Here is a 23,850-nt window from a genome sequence, read left to right on the forward strand (position 1 = left end):
TTGCTAACTAATCCCCAATAAACAGACATCATCAAGGAAGAGGCACCATTCTCTTAAGGAGAGAGAGGGAGAGCGAGAGAGAGAAGAAAATGGAAGAGGAAGCACGCAACTTCATCAACGTGTGGCTGGCGGTCCTCGCGTGCGTGTGCTACTGCTACTTCGTCTCCTCCAACCTCCCTCCGGGCAAGCTCAGGCTCTTCTCTCTCCTCCCCGTTTTCTCTCTCTTCGCCGCCCTCCCCCTCGGGCTCTCCACCGTCCTCCCCACCGGCGTCACCGCCTTCTTCGTCACCTGGCTTGCCTCCTTCAAGCTCCTCCTCTTCTCCTTCGGCAAAGGCCCCCTCTCCTCCACTCCCGGTTCTCATCCCGACCCATCGAAGTCCCTCTTCCTCTTCATCCTCTTCACGTGCTTTCCCATCAAAATCAGGCAAACCCAAGACTACCCATCTCCCCAAACCCCCAAATTGCCCCTTAATCTGCCCTTAAAATTTCTCCTTTTCGGAATCTCAATCCTTGTGCATGACCACAGGGACAAGTTGCTATTGCAGGTTGGGCATGTTTATTCTGTTTCATGTGTCGAAGTCGAATAAGAGTCGATGTTGTTGTCTATTCATGTTAATCCTGTCATTTTCGAATTGATTGCTATTATTAACTTCATTCCATTCGTGTTGAAATCCGGCAACTTCGCCTGTAGGCGTACCCGAAGCTGGTTCTGCTTCTCTATTCGTGCATGCTTTATCTCTACGTCGACATGATCTTGGGGCTAAGCAACGCCGCCGCTCGTGCCGTCCTCGGCGTCGAGCTCCAGATGCCCTCCGACGAGCCCTACCTGTCCACGTCGCTCCAAGATTTCTGGGGCAGGAGGTGGAACCTCACCGTGACCAACGCCCTGCGCCACACCGTGTACAAGCCCCTGAAGTCGTTCCTCGAACCGCGCTTGGGTGTCCCTTGGGGGGCAGCGGCGGTCATGGCGGCGTTCCTCGTGTCCGGGCTGATGCACGAGCTGCTGTACTACTACATGATACGCGCGAGGCCCACGTGGGAGGTGACGGGGTTCTTCGTGCTGCAGGGGGTGTGCGTGGTGGTGGAGGTGGCGGCGAAGGCGGCGGTGGGGGAGAGGTGGAGGCTGAGCAGGGCGGTGGCGACGCCGCTGACAGTGGGCTTCGTGGCGGCGACCGCCATGTGGCTTTTCTTCCCGCAGCTGACCAGGAATGGGGCGGACGTGAGGGCCATTGACGAGTGCAAGGCTTTGGTGGAGTGGTTGAAGCCCAACTTTTGAGACGCGGTACGTGGCATTCGGAGTCAAATTAAATGTATCCCACGTGGTTCTACTAAAAACATTTTCCTAAAAAAAAAAAAACATTGGGTTCTTGGTCCCCCCCCCCCCACAAAAAAAATGGTTCTTGAATACTGAGCCAAAAGAAAAAAATTGACATTCCAATGAGTCGATACATTTTTTCTTCCTCGATTTTTATATTGAGCACGTGAAACTTTTTGTTTTGTCGGTGATCATATCGATAACGTCTCCTTTTCGCCAATATCAATTTAATCATGTTTATATGTTCAATATTGAATTATGAATGCTGTCTTCTAACCCCAACGATACTTTTCTTTGTCTGTTAGTCATGCAATGAGACCTACCTGGAAGATTATATTATGTCTTAAGTGTGGTGCAGCATTGTTATCAGAAATATGATTTGCTCATCGACCAACACGAATTCCGACTCTGGCTAATGAAAAAAATTGCCCTCGAAGCTTGATGAAGTTACATTCCTACCGTCTGGACAGCCTGTTCGGCCCATTGTTGTGATGATCCAACGGTCATGAAATTTGTGGACATGATGATGCCCTGGGCATGGTAGACTAGCTCAAAAAACTAGGTTGTCAAGAAACTTGTAATGTTTATGCTCCATGGTAGATGCTCATTCCTTTAGAGCGGCGCAGAATTAAATAAAATAGAAGGGTACATTGGCAAACAGCATAAGTTAGAGGACTGTGAAAATAAAATTCAAATTCGAGGACTCAATAGCAAAAAGAACGTAAGTCGAAAGGATCCAAAAGAGGTATCCTTTAGGGGAGAATCCTATCCCAACTTTAGTCCCCATAATGTCGTGCATACATCCCTTACTTTGGAATACTTTAATTCGCATATGAACTTTCACTGACAGATTACAATTGGACCAAAATGCCACTACTCTTTGAAAAATGCCAGAAGTACTTTCTAAGCCCGCCTCCATCTTTGTTTATTGAAGGAAGGGTAACATACGGAAAATTACATAAATAGCCGCAACGGATAGGTATGATCAAGCAGGATATTGATCCAATAGCTAGCCCCACACATGTTATGAAAGCGGGTCCTTCGTGCATGGTCTTGCATGTCGGACAACGAGACTCGGATGTTCTTGCTGTCGATGGTTGGATCACAGTTAGTCTTGGCCTACTTAGAAATTGAAGTGAGACCAAACTGAGGTATTGTGCGACCGTGCCACCTATTGAAAGAGGCAATTAGCACAATTTTGGTTGACGTTCCTTGAGGTGGGATGGAGGTCAACAGAAAAAAGACTTGTTCTCAATCAAATGAAAGCGTTAAGGACAAATCATGACATTTGCGTCCATGCCCTTCGTGGGGTGATTAGCAAAATGAGCCAAAGCTAGTGGGTTTCCACATTCCAACACGTCAACAGTAATTCCCCATTGTGTTCCTTCCATAGTCTTACTAAGGATCTTCCAAAGCCGGTTGGATGCACTTTCACTGTTCTGCGCATTATGGTTTGTATCCATTGTACTAGAGCCATCTCACTCCTCTGGCATCGCCACTAGCACTCCAGGACCGAACCTTTATCACTAAGCTATCATACCCAGTGATTAATATGCAGGGGATTATATGACCCCAGACACAAAGCTACCGCGGCACTGACTTGGGCCTCGCCTTCTATAAATAAACCTTGACCAACATTCTCATATGGATTTGATATGGCTTAACAGCAAGCATGTAGCCCATGAAATCATTTAATCCTCGAGAGACTTCAGTGCATTTCAATGGCATTGTCTCACCCATGGCTGTGCTGAAAACAGTAGTATAAGTACTTGGATATAAAATAATACACCTGCTTCCACAAAGAGGAGCAAGAAAAGGGAAAAAAAAGAAGAAGCACAACCTATAGGCTAGATATATTCTGCGAAGGTAGGTGGGAAAAAAAAACTCCAAAGTCAATCTCAACAAAATAATGATATATTGGCACTAATTATAGTTAATATGACATTTCAAAAGTCTAAACATGAGTAAAAACATAACAAGTTTGCCCATAATATTATAGATCATTCCCAAATCTTCGGGAGACGGTAGAGGTGAGGCCAAGAAGTGGATATGACCATCTCAACATATAAGCTAACAACGAACGAGAAGAAAATTGATGAAGGCGGCAAAATAATTGGGATGAAAATCCACTTTGCCTAGGATGAGAGTAAGAGAAGACCTGAATCCCACCAACATAGAGATAAAAAAGGAAAAGAAAGGTGAAGCCCCATGTCATTTGTCTTGGCAATGAGTAGAGGAAGTCCTCTGTGGCATGGTGAAATTAATATAGACAAGAACAACAAAATTGCAGAGATAGAGGAGATCGGAGCTATTGTGGCTGTCATGAATGTGGTCTTCTTCATAGCGATCAGAATCCATATGCTGCCGTTCCTGTTGCCTTTGGGTATAGCAAAAGCCGCAGCGAAAACTATAGTTACGATGATACTCGCCACAGCAACACAAGATGATGACATCGTCCTCATTCATTGGTCTGCCACTTTAAGCATATTTCTACAAAATCCTCCCCAGACGTTTGTCTACTTGTAAAGGAGATATGACATGTCCCAATATCTTCAGAAAAACAAAATGAAGACCCATCAATATAAATGTAAATTAAAGAGGACAAAAGACAAATACGGTGAATAGACCTTAAACCACTGCAGTTTCCTCTGCAGAATGAGAGCCGATACATGAACATCAATTTGTAGATTTCCAAGTGAGAATTCCACTACTGAATCCATCAAGCTGTTGTGCTACTTCATACGCAAATGTCGAACTACCAAGGGTATTCAGTAGTCTAAAGGAATTAACATCTCGTGCTTTCACAACTATTTTTTATTAATTCTCTTGTGGAATTTTCTTTTTTGCAGCGATAAGGACAATCCATGACGGCAAAAGAAACTTGAGTATTACGGGAGTTGTCATCTAAGTCTTCATCTTGGTACGAACTAGATTTGCCATCTCAAGTGAACAACTGTGCATCAATTTCAATGCTCCAATTCTTTGGTGAAAGGAGTTGCACGTACCACAAGATAAGCAATTTTTTCCAAAATTGAAGAATCAAAAGGTTGAGGCTTTTCGTTTGAAAAGTCTATACATACTTACCTTACCAAAAAAAAAAAAAAGGTTGAGGCTTTCACATTTGCGCCATCTTCTTAGGCATATATATAGTAGTTGAGAAGCAAATGATCAATTTAAGATATTAATTGAAAAAGCAAACTTCGTATGGCTTGAAAATCAAAAGGCATATGCATAAAATTCCAGGGATGAGCATACACTATGTCAACAAAAAACGAATTCTTTTTTTTAAATGCATAAATTCAATGACCGATCCATAGATCTATTTCTAATGAGTATGTTAAAAGATTGCTTAATGAATACACATATGATGATCTGAGTTCCGCCAACTTGTTTAATGGACAAAATTTGGATTATTTGGTGGTGATCGTCTAGAAATTATGTTTTTGGGACTTTAGTTGATGGTGAGGAAAGTTATCGACGGAAGGACAGGGATGTATTGTAATTAGTTTCGGTCCCGTAGAGCTAGACTATGTGAAAATTGGTACAATTAGTGAAATTTCTACTTAGTGGGCCGAACTGCACTTGGGAGCGCGCGTGGTGGACACATAGTGAGCTTGCAAGCCTCCCATCCACTACAAAAACCTTGTTTTTCTCTCTCCTTGCCATTCTCTTCAAGAACTCCCAAGATCACTCTCTCTTTCTCTTCTCCCCTCTCGGTTGTCGCACCATCTCCCTCTCGCCCGGCTCGATTTTCCTCTCGCTCGATCATCTCTTGCTAGTGCCAAAGGAAGGAAGAACGAGCTTGAAGCTTGTGGTGTGGCGCTTCTCGATTTCGTCTTCGTGTTCGGATACGAGGCGAGTAAAATTTCTAATTCATCAATTGTTGGTTGCCGATTTTGCATGCATGTTGTAAATTTTAGCACTTCCGTGAATTGGTGAACTGATTTGGTGGTTGGATCGTTGTGAAAAGCCGATGGATGGCGGTTGGGCGCGTAGGATTGAAAGTGGAAGTGTGGGCGCAAACGGCCCAGAACTCGTTTGCATGTCTCGAGTTCTTGCTAGATGAGGTGCTTTTGATGTTGGGTTGGTGAAGTTTGAGGTTACTTGGGCGAGATCGGCTATGGATCGTACGTGGGTTCATGAGATAGGATCGACAATGGCCTAGCGCGGGCGCGTAGATAGCTTCGATGACATGCATGTCATCTCTAATGGGTGAACTGTCCTCTTTTAGTTCTGAATTGACTGATGTGGTGGCTAAATTTGGTAAGAAGAACATTGATCTTTGGATAGGTGGCAAAGGAATGGTGACCGTGAGCCCTAGGGGTGAATTTGCGTGGTTGTGGAGGTTCAGGTTGTTGTTAGTTTTTACCTGACTTGGTTTTTATTTGGGTGTTGAATAATTGATCTTTGGATTGTTATCTTTGGCTATGGTTGTGAATGACGATAAGATGATAAGGTCGGATGTTCTGATTAGCTCGTATTTGGAGATGCCAAATGTGTATATGACATGTCTAACCATTGATTGACGTTTTCGATACTTGACACTTGACATGTTAGAAATTATATTTGCTACGCTTTGGCTCATTATTGTTTGTTACTCTATTTTCAGATACTTAGATATGGCTATGGATATAGGCATGGCGGTGGTGGTGCCCATAGATGATGGTGTTAGTCGTTTGGCAGTAGATTCTTTTTGGTTACCCTCTCAATAGTCCTTGTTGATTTTTTGTGTGCATAAACTGGAAGACGATCTTTATATATAGTCACCCGATTTGTCTGTCGTGTGCATATTAGGTACAGATGGTAAAACCTCTAAGGGCTATACCCTTCAGGTGCGCGTGCTTTGATTGAATGTGTGTAGTGATGGCCTTATGTGTTTTCTTTTGGTCTTCTGCATGCGCCATATATAAAATATGCAATATCCAATTAAAAGAAGAACGCGAGTAGGTGGCATCCTGGGATGTCACAACATATCCTTTAGACTTTGAATCGAATTAAATTGAATCGCATGATAATATTCTAATCGAGAGCCTATTCATACTAATACTACGATCTCAAAAGCATAAATTGAAACTATCATTTTCACAATTTTAATTTAGAGCTCTCTATCAAGAGATCCTTTTATTTTATTATATGACATGGAAGTGTCATCTACCTATTTTGTGGCAAGATTCTAGAGTGATATCTTGAACCACTTAAGTGCTGCCGCCGCCGCCAAGAAGAGAGAAGAAACACAAGAACTCAATCTAATGGATATGTAAAGTATAGGATTTTCAATCCTCAAACAAGTATGCAATTAGAAATTCATGACGAACAAAAAGATGCATGATTATATCTAATCCTAAAACATGTATGCAATTAGAAATTTATGACAAACAAAAAGATGCATGATTATATTTAATTACATCAGAGTATGTTAGAAAACAACTTGGACCAATCGACCTCCATGACATGAAATGCAGATCTACAATTCTCAATAATTCTACTAGTCAATTTGACATTGAGTACGCTTCTCGACTAACTTTACAAATGTTATGTTAGATATTAATTTGTGACATACATCATGGTTTAGATATTAATTTGTACATGTAGATGTAGTCCTTGCCCTTAAACTTTTTTGCCAATAAGATTCATGAATGATATGCTTTATGTCGTAATAGTCCATCCATTAAACAGACTAATAGAAGCAATTGACTCGATTAAACTAGATTCACCAATAGAACCTTTATTAAAGAAAGTTTCTAAAATAAAAGAAAATTCGAGTATTTTGGAATATTTCATTCAAATCTTTCATTCAAATCTTCTTTTCTATAAAAGGTTTTGCACGTAACATTAGATAAATAATTTCCCCAACAGAGAAGAATCAAAAGGTTGAGAGACTATAACATTCGCATCGTGTTCTTATGTATATACAGTAATGAGAAGAAAATGATAGATTTCATATATTAATTGAGAAAGTAAGCTTCATATGGCTTGAAAATCAAAAGACATGCATTAAGAAAAGAAAAATCCATGGATGAACACACATAATGTAGAGAAAAGAGTTCTATTTAAAAAAAAATGTTCGAATTCAGTGACGGATTTCGATTGGGTATTTTTCATAATTCACCTAATAAATAAGTAGGACAAACGACACTATACCTCCTCCAGCCCCTCCCTCTTCATTTCTTTCTTTGTCCTGTCTCCCTCTTCATTTCTCTTTTTCTTCTCTTTCTCCCACTCCCAACCACCACCACACCTCCACCGTTCGCTTCTTGGAGCTGCATTTCCGACTGGTGTGTCCTCATATCTCGGCCTTTCAACAAAACGGTACCAACTTGCTCAACTTGTGCGAGGAGCTTCTCCTCCTCTTCCTCCATATCGTTGTCATCTAATCCTAGTCCTCTCTCTATTGTAGATGGCGAATAGAAGTCCAGACTGGAACGAGGTGGATGAGTTGCCCACGATAGGTGGCGGTGCTGTTTCTATCACAGGGTGTTCATGACAGTGGATGCAACCTTCGTAAGGATTAGACACCACTTGACAGGGGTACGAGATGGACTTAAAATTTGTGCAGAAATCCCACTGTGATTAGAGAACAATACCAGAATAGATGGGGACTCTTTCCAAACCCTCCGCCGGCGGCTCCTGTTTTAGTGTTACCTCTTCAAGAGGCTCTGACTTTGCAGGCTCCAGAGGAAGATGATATTCATTTCGATGATTTTGATTTTGAAGCATTGGTGAACGATGAACAACCACCCAAAATGGATTTTGTATTGGGAGTGGAGAACCAGGGGCAAGAGCCATTTAATGGTATGTACATTGTTCTGTCATTTTTGTGAATGCCTTCACTGATATACTTGATTGATTGGTTTTAGGTCGAGCAAAATTTGTAATTCTGAAAGCACAGACAGAGCAAGTGAATGACAATGCTAGAGAGAGGCTGGTCTTCTTAGAGAACTCATTGAGGACATTCAATGACAAATAATGATTTCATTTCTTGGGAAATGCAGGAGGAGGTTACCTGTCACTAGAGCAAGTAGTCGACCTTGGAGCGCTCATCGCACAAGTAAATATGCATTTTGGCATTTAGATTGAAAATCTGGGTCGGTTGCTTCGTGGAAGAAAATTCCACATCATTACTGTTTGATGGAGGTGTCTTTTTTCCTAAAAACTGGATAACTCTCAATTAAATCTAATTGGATAACTCTCAATTAAATCTAATTGTATTGTTTTATACGAATCAAGAACCAGCCCACACAATTATAACTATGATTTCAAAGGATACAATGAAACTATCATTTTACACTTTAAAATTCAGAGATCCCTATCCGTAGATGAAATAAGGGCTTTTTTTTTTTTTTTTGGTATATACAAGTTAAGGAACTCAACAACATAGTAGGTCGAATATATCTATGATCATATCATATCGACGATCACCTCGATTAAACTAGATTCTCCAATAGAACTTTTATTAAGGACAATTTCTAAAGTAAAAACAAAAACTCAAGGATTCTGGGATTTTTAATTCGAATGATGGAGATCGAAAAGGTTAAGAGATTTCACATTTGGTATATATAGTTGTGCAAATAAAATGGTGGATTTGAGATATTAAAAGAGAAAGCAAATTTCATATGGCTTGAAAATCGAAAGGCGTGCATTATAGAAAAAAATCTATCGATGAAGACAAAGAGAGAAAAGAGTTCCTTTTAAAAATAATTCTTAAATCTATTGACAAATTTCAATCGAGTATCTTTCAAGATTCATCTAATGAATATATATTGTTTAAACTTTGAATTGAATTAAAGCGATTTGTATCGCAATATATAAAATGAGATATTGTCCATGCTTATACAAAGGGATACACAAAAACTGTCATTTTACACTTTAAATTCAGAGATCTCTATCCTTATATGAAATGAGGTCCTTTTTTTTTCTATATATAACATGGCAATTACTGCACGAGTTTTAACAAATGCACCATACTAGTTAAGATAAGATAGTAGGTCGAATGTTTATGAGTGCATCATATCGATAATTGACTCATTTAAACTAGATTCGCTAATAGAGCCTTTATTAAAGACAGTTTCTAAGGAAAAAAAATTGGGTCAAATGAAGTGAAAATATAGATAAAGAAAAAACAAAGATTTAGAGCTTAAAAATCCTGTTCGAGTTCTGGCTTTCTAGAAGAAATCATTTGCCTACCAGCTTTTATAGAATTTCATGCCGGTCCAGGTTTCTTTCCCTCACAAAGTAATTTAGCAAACTTGCAACCACATGGTGTAATTGCAATCAATGGGCAAGCTAAGGAGTCCAAATATAAATAAATAACAAACAAATAAGTGAATATACCTTGTGAGAGCCCCGGCATTGGTCACTCCATCATAGGTAGCTAAAATAACGATTCCTAAAGACACCGATTTTTGCAGTAATTCTTCACCAGCTTTCACCAAATCCTACAAATTCTTTATGGTGGCTAAGTTCAAGGAAAATGTATCACCACACAAAGTTTCTTTCTGAATTCGATGCCCAAAATATAATGGAAAACATTTACACAATGTTATGAGAGAATTACTAGGGAAAAAGACATTTGGGGATACATTGACTATCATTGTGATTGTGACTTCACCAGCTTTCACCAAACCCTACAAATTCTTCTTAGTGGCTAAGTCCAAAAAAGACGTATTGCCACACAAAGTGTCTTCTTGAATTTGACTTCCAAAATATGATAGAAAGCATCTACATAATGTTATGAGAGAATCATTAGGGAAAAAGAAATTGGGGGATGCATTGACTAACGTTGCGATTGTGACTTAGTAATTCTTCATCAGCTTTCAACAAATCCTACAAATTCTTCTTGGTGGCTAAGTTGAAGGAAGACGCATTGCCACACAAAGTGTCTTCTTGAATTCGATGTCCAAAATATGGTGGAAATTATCTGCAGAATGTTATGACAGAATTAAAAGGAAAAAAGAGATTTGGGAATTCATTGACTAACGTTGCGATTATGACTTAGTAATTTTTCACCAGCTTTCACCAAATCATACAAATTCTTCTTGGTGGCTAAGTCCAAGGAAGATGTATCGCCACACAAAGTGTTTTCCTAAATTCGATGTCCAAAATATGATGGAAATCATCTGCATAATGTTATGAGAGAATTACTAGGGAAAAAGAAATTGGGGGATACTTTGACTAGTGTTGTGATTGTGACTTTTGACATTAAGTCATAAGTCATATTCTCGAGTCATGAGGTATTTTCTTTTTAATATATTCAAATCATGATAATTTGTTTGTTTCCACCTATTTTGGATCATTGAAACATTACTCGTTTGGTATCGAAATCAACGAGTCGAGATGCCCTCCTTTTTGACTGATTCATCTCGACTTTGATGGCATCGGTTTACCTACCCTCGCACACTTTCCAAGCATGAAGAAATTTAACCTCATAGATGGTGGTGTCACTACGAAGCCGGTCCCCCAGATTGCAGCTCCGTCGGCGAAATTGAAATGGTGATCGGGGAAATAGAGAGAGAACGAATCAAAGAAGAGGCAACAGCTGTGAGAGGAGAGAGGATGGGGAGGGGGGAGAAGGAAGATTTTCTCTACGTGGATTTGCCTCGATTTTGAACTCTAAATACACACCCAACAATGCTCACTCTTTTGACGTCCGTCGCTTTCTCTCTCCACTGCATCTCCGGTGCGGCTATTACAATTGCCTTTCTTGGATTTAAACAGGATGCTTTTGGCTGTTAAGATTCTTTACTTGAGACTAAACAGGATGCTTTTGGCTGTTAAGATTCTTTACTTGAGACTAAACAGGATGCTTTTGGCTATTAAGATTTTTTACTTGAGACTAAATATTGTGTCATCGCTTGAAGATATGGTGCTTTTGGCTCTAGATTTATTACTTGAGACTAAATATTGTGTTATTGCTTGAAGATTCTACGTGCAGTAATGGAAGCAGTGAATGAAGTTGTGGGAGGTACTAATGAAATGGATGAAACGGCAAAGCACAATGAATTTCTCCTATTATCGATCATGATAGGTAAATCTCAAGAAAGTTACTAAAGCGCAAAGTGGGGCATATTTGACTGCCTACAAAGAATGCGGTTCTCCGCTTTTGAATATCTTGATGGAGGAAGCAAGGCACAGACCGATGCCATTCTTTCCCTATTCATGAGGGCCCTTCAACACCTTTCTCCATCCTATCAATACGAGATTTAATTGATAGATACGAAATCGTAGGTGCCGACATGACCTATTCTAATGGAAGAACTCATCATCTAGAAAGTTTGGCTCCTTTTGGTCAAATACTTAATCTTGTGGTATTGGGAGCTTCCAAATCATCAAATTTACGCATAGTAGTTTTCATTTAGAGCTATTAGTACTTGAAAAAGATTAGGGCACTAAGAAATGTTTAAATTTAGTGACTGATTTCGATCGAGTATTTTTGAAGTTATACCTAGTGAATACATATCTTTTAGACTTTGAATTGAATTAAATTGAATTGTATCGTGATATATGAATGAAGAGCCGATCCATAATTATATTTATGAACTCAAACCGATAAACTATCATTTACACTTTAAGTACAATATCCCTATCTGTAGATAAAATGAAGTTTTTTTTATATATGACCAACGTTATTAGCTCATATGTTGTTAGTGACATTGAACTTAGCTTAGTGATGACATCATGTATTTTGACCTTAGTTCATTAATATTATAGATGAATCACCCATCTAATTGGTCAAGAAGAAGCCATCTAACATTTGAATCATCTTGAATGTTATATTATAAGGCCATTTGTACACTTTAACTACTCACTTAGGGCCAATTAAAGTATTTGCATGGGAGCACTGGCATTTTAACTTAAAGTCATCATTTCTTTTAATCATGGTTATCATAACTCTTAATAACTATTGAATACTCTTCTAAGATGCATCTCCTTTGGCCTAGTGATGTCATCAAGTATTGCATCATCAACCTTAGTTAATTAATGCATGGGTAACTTATGTGTATAATTGGTTAAAGAAGAGGGAGTCATCTTCTTTCTCCATTGAAGTATCGTATGGTGGCTAAGTTATATTGAACCATTTATATCCTAGCTACACTCATAACTTAGACATTACTAACCCTACCCCAATAGCAATTCACTCTTAAGTCATATCTTCTCTACACTTGGCAAGGTAATCATGAAACCTTATAAGATTCTCCCATGTGGCATTCCATTACATTACAATCTTACGCTTAGTTTTGGAATCATCATTAGAATCTTGATTATATAAGAAGCTTAACCTTTACTTTGGCCATACCCATCTTTCCCTTCAACTTGAAAGAAAAATCCTTTCCACTTTTCTATTCTGAATATGAAAGTAAGACTTCATTTTTCAAGAAAATTCAAGATGATTTGGTGATTAGAGTTTTGGTTTTATTCAATTACTTCAAGGTAAGTGAAAACTCTAATACAAGCCTAAACCACCTGCTTAGTACTTTTGACATGGTTGTTTGATGATTGTTAATTTTAGTTTGAACCTTGATGTTAAGAGTGAGAAAGTTATAATGATTGCGTAATGAATCGTTGTGCTTATACGGCATAAATGGATGAACTTCTATATGGTGAAGTAGTGATTAATCAACTTGAGTGAAATTCAGTAATAAAAAAATAATAAAAATGGGGAGAACAATTTTTTTTTTTGTTGAAAAAAGGCATTTCATTCATATTGTAAAGTTGATAAGTATATCGGATGTGCTTATGGGAACAACAAATCCCAAAGGGCTTGTGGTGGGTTAAAACCCGGTCAGGTGACTGGGTATTATAAAATTAGGCTTTAACAACCTATATACAATCTTGTTTCGGGTCCGTGCACAATGGGCTAGCTGTTGGCCTTTCACTCTTGAAAACAAGTCTTTACACTTTTTGATCAATGCTTGTACTTCCCTTGAGAACAAATTAAAAAGTGATAGTTTTGAAATTCAACTAGGACACCGATTTACTAGACAAGTTTTGTCGATTAATAGCCTTTTATTAATTGAGGTATTCGTGATAATGTTGTCAAAATTCATTGTTTGATTGCCGATATTCATGTGATTTTCATATTGCCTATGGTTTGGTTATTGATGTTCACATTGTCGATTCTTGATTGTTATCGCTGTTCGTATGGAAATCGAAAGATATAAGTATATTATCACTTTGATGTTAACACAAAGATAACCATGTAATTGTTAATACCTCACGTGCAAAATTTTATCATTTGAAATACAATAGGTAAATCTCATCATTCGTATATAAGCAATGATGATGCTCCAGGAGATTGAGAATGCCCCTGCTGTGTGATGGGATGCCCCGATGAATGTTTTGGGATGCCTCGGAGTAGAGATGTCTTGTGTGTCAAGATGCCTTGGCGGGAGATGCCTTGAATGAGATGCCCATGTTGCGTGATCTTGGATGCCCCGTACGTCGGGATGCTTTTGAAATTTCAAAAAGAGAATAAAAAATAATGCATGTTAATGTGTATGTACATATTCACATATTTACATGACACTAGTTGATACCAGTGCATCATGATGTGTTCGATGTGTGATGTCATCCACCGATCGACGAGGAGGTAAACCGTGTGATATCACTATTGGTACATATTTATGTGGTAGATTTGTAAGTTATGCATGCACCAACGTACTTGACCATGATGTGATACTTTGTTTGCATACTAGGTTGAGATATAAGCGGGTTTCCTAACTTAGACTTACAGGCTTTCATTTATTGGGCTTCGGCTCACTCTTTAATTTTTTTAGATTTGTAGGATGGATCCTCACGTATCATGATTTAGATTACCTATGTATATCGAGTGGGTATATGCGGATGTACTAGAACAAGAGATCGATTTGGTATATATTAAGCTTAGTTCCACTATCTATACGCAAGTAGGGTTGCCTGTGCTTCTTCCCTACCACTTCATTGCCTAGTATATGGATGTGGATGGCAAGACGGTTTGAAACCTGATAGGGTTTGATGGTCCCCCTAGGTATGACGATGGTGGCTTGCTTATGAGTGTAGCGGTCAATTCGTAGCTAATAGTTTGACATTCGTACATACATGCTTTTGTGGTGTCGAAACTAGTATGGAGATAGGAACCATTACCCTTCTCGGGTTTGACATATTTTGTGAGGATGCATATGTATTGTATGATAACATAAACTATCAATGTTGTGTTATGGTGATATGTTTAGTGTTAAACTTGTGCAACTCATTGTGTTAAAAGAGAAAAAAAATAGAAACATGTGTGGCGCGTGATATTTTGGAGCATCACATGATCAATATTGATGGAGTATAAATGCAATCCAAGATCAATGGCTTGGATCATCAATTAGCAACTCGTTTCCTTGAAGTGACGATCACTCTACCATTGAAGTTGTAGTACATATAACACCAAGAACGTCAAATTCAGTAAAGCTCTCGGCTACTTCACATATACAACGAATCAACCTATCTAACACAAATCGCATCATTATGTATCTTCAGATTAAACAACCATATCTCTAAATCACTTGTCATAGACATTTCATAAAAACATGTTGGATCGTCGGTTTAAGAACCTATAGTAATTATTTTCAAACAGTGATTCCTAACTAACTTAAGAAGGCTCGGCACCGGATGTTTTCATCAAAGGAAAATGAGTTCAAATAGAACAGATTACAACCTTAATAGATCACATGACATCTCAACCATTTCATTCTTAAAACAGAGTACCATAGTAGATTGAATTTTACCTTAAAAGCACGGTTACCGGATACAAGTTGAAGTCGAACTAACAACGGGAGATTTTGGAAATGTTTCCGATGTGTGTCGACGCCGACCTTCGACATTCCTTGGAGTTCTCTCGATTGGAAAGCAGAGAAACCCTGTCATGGCTCCGAAATGGTGAGAAACGATGCTGATGATTGTTAAAGATGCGGAAAGGTGATGAAGAAATATTCTGAAACGCGACACAAACTCAAATCAGTGAGGAATAGCAGTGACTGCAAGTCTAGACTTTTAATGACCACAAACGCAGCAAGAGCAACAAGGCTCAATGGTCCTACTAGCCAAATTGACTGAATTAGCACAAATGCAAAATGTTTAGAAACTGAATTGGCATAATTGTAATAGGTTTAAGACTATTTTGGTAATTCTCTCTAGCAATGCCCACTTATTAGCTAATTAATCATATTTGCTTATATTCACCGCACATAATGCAAATGATCAATTAGAAGCGGCTTTCAACCAAGTACAGTTATGTATTTTCTTTGCGGGCCGGACTTTATATCCCTATTTTCTTCAATTCTTCTATGTGATTACCTGTCCGCATCGTATGGATGTACTATGCTATGATTCCGCAAGATGTTTCGAATAATACGCTTTTTTTTTCCATGGAATATATGTGCATCAGTACATGAAAGCATTTATGAAAACCACACTGTGGGTTATTATTAGCTTGCTGCTCCGTTTGAGACCCGCTCATTGGCAGTATCTTCTTTCTTCACGCATAGAGGGAGCTCAGAGCTTTATTAGTTACACACTTTCCCTTACACACTGTACTAGCAGGGAGGAGGAGGATCGTACGTATGGCACTTCAGTGACTTTCTAGTTAATCCGGCTTTTTAAAGCTCTTCTTTTGGGTGGCCATCCTGACAACGCTTCTTCCCATGATCACCGTGGCCGAGGTTGTGGCCATGTTCATGTCGTTCACCATCATCATCGCCGTCATCATCATGGTCATCGTCGTCGTCGATGATCATGATGATGGTTGTCATCGTCATCATGATGGACATGGGCATTGCTGCCGTACCCCTTCCCAAGACTACCATGGCCTTTCCCATGCCCGTTTTCCTTCATGCTCTCTTAAATGCACAAAAATGTTCGACTGATTATACATTTGTAGTGTAGATATACAGAGAAGATGGATGAAGAAGTAGAGCAAAACTTACGAGATGAATTAGTCACCTCGGCAAGCTCGCAAGCTGACGCCTCCGTAGACAAGGCCACAGAGCAGAGAATAGGGGACGCCATCCCTCTGTGTACTTGAAGGCAATGAACCAAAGAACTCGAGATTGCTTTTAAGTGATGAACCTGCGGATTGAATTTGCATGGTAAAGGCGTGGAGAGAGGAGCTTGCCTAGGGGGCCAAGTAAAACCAGCGTAGCCTATTAACCGATACACTTTTGTTAGATGTCGCTTTGATAAGAGGATTTTTCTTTTTCATTAATCATAACTTCAATTAATCTAATTACTCAGCAAGCATGCGCCCTAGACTGCGAAAAAGTTCTGGCGAGATGGTTTCGTACAGTCATATATAGAGTCATGGATACATATGACATGGACACATTAAGACGAAAAAGAAGTTCCACGTTTGGTCCCGAAATTTTCTTGTTTCAGCGTCGAGAACGAGATCTACTCGAGTCATTTAAGTAAGCTTCAGTGGGAAATTTGAGCGCCAAGGGATGTAGTAAACTCGGTTTTTACCGCCTTTGTGCAAGGAATTGTATCGGCGCGCATATATAGACACACAATCTTCTTATTCTACATTCATGGATTAAGGACAAGATCGTCATTGCCTGAACTTGTTTGAGGGTTCTAACTATTACTTTGTTATCAATCTCATCGTGATAGCAGATTACTATAAATCAGTTTCAGACATGCATACTTACTTCGTTACAAGTATTGTCGTTTTGGTACTATTGAGGGTTGACAATTGAGCCGCGGTAACACTAATCTTTTCAGATGACCAGCAAACATGCACACGCATTGTGCGCGCGCGCGCAAGAAATCGGAAGTCGAAGAATTAAGCAAAATTGTTTTATATATAAATAATTGAGTTACTAAATAACGAAAAGAAATTATTGGTAAAATTACGCGATCTAACGAAATTGTATGTGTGGAAAGACAATTTTCCTCGAGAAAAGTATTAAAAAAGTCTTAAACCTATTGTATTTGTACCAATTCAGTCCTAGATTTTTTAATTGGACTAATTGAGTCCTAAACCTTATCAAGTTTTACCAATTGAGCATTTGGCCAATTTAGGCCAGAAATCATCAAAATTTTTAAGTGGGTACAATTGAAAGGTTTATTATTGAATTAGCACAAGTGCAATAAGTTTTTTAGTCTTTTTTGTACTTTTTCCTATTTTGGCCGGGGAACATTATCAATTACTGCTACTTTTTTCAAAATTTAAGTTATAGCTTTAATTTTGAAATAATGAAAATTATTGTGAATGCTTTGAGTTGAAAAGACAAAGTTAAAATGCGAGAGCTGCAAAAAAAAAAAAAAAATGAAAAAATGAAAAAAAAGAAGAAGTAAAATTCAGCTCAAACATCTCTCTCACGCCCATTGATGAGCCAAGGCGAAAGCAAAAGTTAGGAAGCATTTGGAGTTTACCTCTTAATGTACAAGGGGCACTTGATGACTTGCTATACCTCGCCAAACCCTAACTTCCATTGCTGGAACTTCTGAGCCTCGGTAAACCCTAAGTTTCATGCTGGAACTTCTGAATGAAATTTAGGCTAACTAGCTGGGTGCGTTAATGGGATCTGTTATAGCGCCAGGATTTGGACTATATGATTGATTTAGAAGGGTTTGATTTCGTGCAAACAAATTTTGTCCAGATTTTTGTAGTTTCGTTGCTTGCTTAGGAAACACGACAAACAATGAAAGGTGCTAATGTTCTGAAATTTGAGAAATATGATTCTATGTCTCCACGGTTTTTGGGGACCATTATATGCAACAGTAGGAAAAAATATGCAAAGGAACGAATTTTAATGGCCTTTAATGTCTATGGATCATGGCCAACAGGGTGAATTGCTCGATAGCTTTTGGACTTTTATCGAAAGGTAAACCAAACTTTTTGTCTCTTTTTCGGAGAGTTTATTCATAGATGAATAGGGGGGGAGCTGTTGCAAAGAAAGTTTAATAGCAAATTCATATAATGTATGAAGTTGATCCTTCAAACTCATAATAGGGTGATTTTCAATGCGTGTGTCCATTCATGCCCTTCCATTTAATTTTGGGAAAATTCCAGATAAGGGTCTCAAGTATTCTTATTTTATCGGATAAGAGTCTGAAGTGAATCTCGTTTCAAATAAGGGCCTAAAGTGTCCTTTTTATTTCAAAAGAGGGCCTAATCAAGGTTATTTTTGTCATTTCCTTTTTTGATTTTCTTTTTTTTTTCCTTTGTTTCGCCGAGACCCTCGCCTGTTTTACCCTCTCCAAGGCACTGTTTATCGTCTCAACTCAGGGCACTGTTCATCGTCTCTTTTACAGAGACAATCAGGGTTCATAGAATTGTTTAAAAACCGTCAATTTCTCACCAGAGCTAATCAATTTTCAGCCTAACATGAGTTGACAAACAAAAACAATCTAAACCCTGTCCCAAGACAAATTCTCTACTCTAAGACAAAAAAATCCGACGAGGAAGGGGGAAAGCGAACGATGAGAATCGCCTCATGAACCGACCATATCCCCCGCTGGTAGGTGAAAGCATGATATGCTTCCCCACAAAAGCTCGAGACCGTTTTGATGACTTCCCAAGAACATCGCACACGCTTCGAGCCCCTTTTTCCCCTTTTCTTCTTAAGTCTTCTTTTGAGGAAGAACGTGTAGGAACCCTTTTAGACATGGGGAAAGAAAATAAATGTTTGACAAAGGGATTGGATGGCAGGGCGAGAATGGAATCGCGATTCCGACCCCCCAAATCTCTTACCCCTTTTTGTATGTTTCGCGTTACCGTGAAGGAATGGACGTTGGGGAATTCCTAGTCGCTCTCGATTTCAATTTTTCCATACTCTTCATAGAGCCATAGTACTCTTATTCGGCATTCGACTTCCATCTATCGCCGCAAGGTGTCTAGAATCCTCGCTCCGTTTCATTCTTCTTTTCATTTTGTAGAAGAGAGTCCTGGTTGTCTCTGTAAAAGAGACGATGAACAGTGCCTTGGAAAGGGTAAATCAGGCGAGGGTCTCGACGAAACAAAGGAAAAAAAACAGAAAAGAAGAAAAAAGAAAATCAAAAATTGAAATGACAAAAATACCCTTGATCAGGCCTTCTTTTGAAACAAAAAAGGCACTTCAGACCCTTATTTGAAACGGCGTTCATTTTAGACTCTTATTTGAGAAATGAGAGGACTTGAGGCCCTTATTTGAAATTTTCCCTTTAATTTTGATATGATCGACAACCATTTATTTATAAGGCGGACCATTTAAATCGTACATCAGAAACACCTAAAAATTTTCTCCTGCCAAGCTTATTTACAGGGGCTCGTGATAGAATCATAGAAGGGAGTAAATACTTATGGATCTCATGCCAGTATGGACTAAATAAGCTTTGATCCACATTCATCTTTCGAGAATAAACAAACAAAAGAAGAAGAAGAAGAAAACCGAAATCTCGACCAACCATTGGTAAAGTCCTAGTAAAATGTTAAGCGATCTGGCTTTTAGGAAAATAGATACGAGTACATAAGACACTTCAATTGACATATGAAGCTGGAGCTTTATATGCTCACTTGCTCAGGTGAGCTAGTAAGGGAATATCATCTTCGTCCACGCATAAAGCTGGAAGCTTCAATTTATTGGTCTCACACACCCACACACTTATTCCGTATTATAACACACAGGAGAACGACATACTGGAAGCAGCAAAATTAAAATTCAGTAGCTATCTAATTACTCTTGCGGTCTTCACTTTCTTCTATGGGTTGCCTTTGCTCGACCCATTACCGCCTTGGCTATGGTCACGGTCACGGTCGTGCTCATGATCGCCGTCCGGCTCGTGGTTGTGATCATCCTCTCGATCGTCATCATCGTCGGCTTCTTGGTCATGATTGTCATCATCGTCATGGTCGTCCTCATGATCGTAATCATCACTGTGCGGGAAAAGTGTCAAAAAAGTCCTAAACCTATTACATTAGTGCCAATTCAGTCCTAAATCTTTTTTTGATGCTAATTCAGTCCTAAACCTTTTGTATTGATACCAATTAAGTCATAAAGCTTTTATTAGTGCCAATTCAGTCCTAAACCTTTTACAATAGTGCCAATTTAGTCCTAAAAATTTTGCATTTGTGTCAATTGAGTCAATCTGACCAATTTTGATTGGAAATCACCAGCATGGACATCAATTATCCTACGTGGCACGGTTGGCACTAACATGGATATTTTTTAAATATTTTTTTGATATTTTAAATAATTTTTAAAAATAATTTTGAAAAAAACCAAAAAATTGCTTAAAAATTTATTTAAAATATTAAAATAATATTAAAAAATGTCCAAGTTAGCGCTAGCGATGCCATACAGGACAATTGATGTCCACGTGAGCGATTTTAGATCAAAATTGGCCGGATTAACTCAATTGGTATAAATATAAAAGATTTAGAACTGAATTGACAATAATACTGAAAGTTTAAGACTAAATTAGCACCAATAAAAGGTTTAAGACTTAATTGGCACCAATGCAAAAGGTTTAAGACCGAATTGGCACCAAAAAAAGGTTTAGGACTGAATTGGCACTAATGTAATAGGTTTAGGACTTTTTTGACACTTCTCCCATCACTGTGCTCATGGTCGTCAACGTCCTCCCGATCGTGATCGGGTTTGTGGTCGTGGCCATGGCCCCCGCCATGCTCCTTCTCCAGACCATACCTTCCATGGCTTTTCCCATCCTCCTCCACGCACTCTTCTTCAAACATGCACACAAACGTGATCCAGCGAAGTACATAAGATATTTCTTCCTAGTAGAGATCAAAACTATAGCATAAGTGGGGGGCCCCGGCGGTGAGTTGCTGGGCCAATTCCCCTCCAGATATAGTCACTGGTTGGCTCTTAGGCCGGACACCGGGCGAAGTCCGGTGGAGCCAATGGATCCTGTACAATAATAAAAAAAAAACTATAGCATAGGTGATGGAATCCAAAATTCCATTGCCAAGTTTCTGGCAAATCATTTCATTCCAACCAGATAATATTTACATGCCCGGTTTTACTTGACTATCGTGGGCTTTCTCATCACAAAAATGATGGGAGATAATTAATTTCTCTAGAGTCAGTAATAGAAGTACCATTTGATCATACATACGAACCGTGTAGAGAAGTCTAGGGAAGCGATACCAACGAGATGATTGAGGTGCCCCGGCAAGTTCATGAGCTGAGATCATAAGAAGCACAGCGACGAGGAGGCTGCGGAGCAGAAAAACCCTAGAGGAAGCCATTTCTCAGTTAATTTGAAGAAAAGGACTGAGTTTGCTAGCAATGAAGAATGATTTGCACGGAGACAAGCCTTACTTGTGGACTCCGGGAGCTCATGGTGCGATTGTGTATAAACATGTGCACACGGCATTGGAATATTTCTATTAGATCCAAGAAAATGGAGGATTTCTCTTCTGCGTAATCGCCGCCGATTCAATGATATTAGTAGATTTGATTACATTCTAAAGATCAATGACTGGGCATATACAGTAAGACTATCTTCCTAAATTTCCTCGAAACTAGTCTTCTTGTTGGCGAGTTATAAATCTGGACATCATTTTTATTAATCTTCAGTTAAGTTTACATGTAGGTGATATCCAATCAGTCAAATAAGATTCAATATCTTCAAATCAGAGAGAAATTAAAATACAATCTTATATTTATAACAAAAAAAAAATCATAAATAACCCATCTTTCTGAAGCGTATCTATCACACATGTTCTTTCTAATCTGGAGGACTGAGCCCATTTTCTTCGATTCTGCTTCATATTAATAATCGAAAACCAAAGAAGAAGAAGTATAGACATTCCAAAGTCAAATATGGTTGAGGTAAGTCCAACGATAAACTTTCAGCAATATGGTTTTCACGATTATGGTCGATAAAAACCCTCCAAGATTAGGTAGGAAGGGTGGGGGCCCAGGACGTTTTGACGTGCTGTAGTAAGAAAAGTTGACGGCTTGGTCCCATGTATAATCTTATCTTACCTCGATTTAGATCAACATGAAGTTTCGAATAAGTCAAGCTTCAGTGGGGAGCTTGAGAGGGATGTGGCAAATTGGTTTAGAGTTAGGTCATCTATCGCTTTCCACTGCACCTCATTTATGTGAACCCGCATACAAACATGAGCACGTGAACGCCTGTAAATATTCTTCATGAATTCAGACATATGACAGCCTAAATAGTAATCATATGATATCCCTCGGGAATATTTTACGGTATATCCGAGAGTGTGATGAATTTCATCATACATTGTTGTTCACTCTTCAACACGTACTATTGAATACCAGCCTTACAGCAAAACCAATTACCAATGCATACTTTATTGGCTGCGGTTGGAACATAATTTTAGGGTTAGATTGGTATCCCACGAAACATGTACGCACAAGTTGAGTTGACTGGATCAAGTCGTACGACTTGATTCAGTCAACTCAGCTTCCTTTGTTATTAGAGGATTAGGTAATGAACTTACAAAATGGCATTCTAAATTTATCCAGTGGAAAGCAACACGCAAACATAAATAAATAAATAAAAAGGTGAAGATTTTGCATTCAAAAGGAGATTTTCCACAGTAATTTTCAGCAATCAACTTGTTAAACATTGGCTGGATATAAACATTAGCCATACAATAATTGCTCAGAACAAGAAAACGTGAGGAAATAGTACTTGTAAATTATAATACATAATGACAGATAGATATAGGTTGAGTAAAAAGGCATGTATCGTGTTTCATTTCTAAACTGCAGCTTTATTTCGAATGGAGACACACGTGATAGACTGAGCAAACAAGAAGACTTTTGCACCTTCTTATCCCTTTCTGGTTTTAACTTACATTGTTGCCGAGCTATAAGCTAGAGAGCAACCACTATACGGTTGAATTAAAAAAATTGCAATAGGCAATCTGCAAAGAGCTGTAATGTTTTTGGTCCTTGATTGAAGAAAAAAATCCTTCATTCGCACCTTTGATTAGCGGGTTGCATCGTACAAGTCATGACATTACAAACATTCACTCCAATCTCCACGTAATAAAATAAATGAGAGCACTGATCAGAAGATTTGTCGGAAGAATTTTTCTGAAACCAGGATCGGTGAAAATTATGGTCTATTTGCAAATCCTGATTATTGATACTTGATGTAACGGTTACATGAAATACTTTCACATGTTCTGGATGTTGATTTTATATAATGGAGACATGCATAGACGTTCCTCCGCAGGCACCATGTCCTAAGTTGAAAAAGGTGCACAATCATTCTAAGAAGGGCACAATACTGTACCCGCTAGTGTTTATTGAATTAGAACATAACGATGCTTGTGTGCATAACTTGTACTTACTGTGGGAGTTCTCATGTCTGGTATAGGTCCTCAAACCATGCATTCACTTCCAATAAGAAAAAAATATGAAAACTCCAGAAGTAGCACTTGCTATTCAGAGCTAAGGGATAGAATTTGTGGATAATTAAAGAGGGTTTCATTAAGAAAAGAAAAACACACAAGAAGTGGGTTTCATTCGTCCATATACAAACGTCAGTAGACATTTGAGACGACCCGTGCTTAAAATCACCAAAAGAAC

General features: G+C 38.8%; 1 protein-coding gene and 1 long non-coding RNA gene across 2 annotated transcripts in view; one reads left to right on the top strand and one right to left on the bottom strand.

Annotated features, from left to right (window-relative positions):
- LOC115748979 (probable long-chain-alcohol O-fatty-acyltransferase 5) lies at positions 1-1,376 on the top strand. The gene is made up of 2 exons (XM_030685648.2): positions 1-545; positions 692-1,376. The coding sequence occupies exons 1-2, from the start codon at positions 90-92 to the stop codon at positions 1,274-1,276; spliced, it is 1,041 nt and encodes a 346-aa protein (XP_030541508.1). The 5' UTR covers positions 1-89; the 3' UTR covers positions 1,277-1,376.
- Positions 261-23,850, bottom strand: part of LOC125313820 — a 24,694-nt gene continuing 1,104 nt past the window's right edge. The window contains exons 2-3 of the long non-coding RNA XR_007197483.1: positions 21,300-21,303; positions 261-316 (exon numbers count right to left, since the gene is read on the bottom strand). This is a non-coding gene — a long non-coding RNA (uncharacterized LOC125313820). The remainder of the gene's footprint in view (positions 317-21,299; positions 21,304-23,850) is intronic.

Source organism: Rhodamnia argentea, chromosome 2 (assembly GCF_020921035.1).
Source record: "Rhodamnia argentea isolate NSW1041297 chromosome 2, ASM2092103v1, whole genome shotgun sequence".
Taxonomy (NCBI): domain Eukaryota; kingdom Viridiplantae; phylum Streptophyta; class Magnoliopsida; order Myrtales; family Myrtaceae; genus Rhodamnia; species Rhodamnia argentea.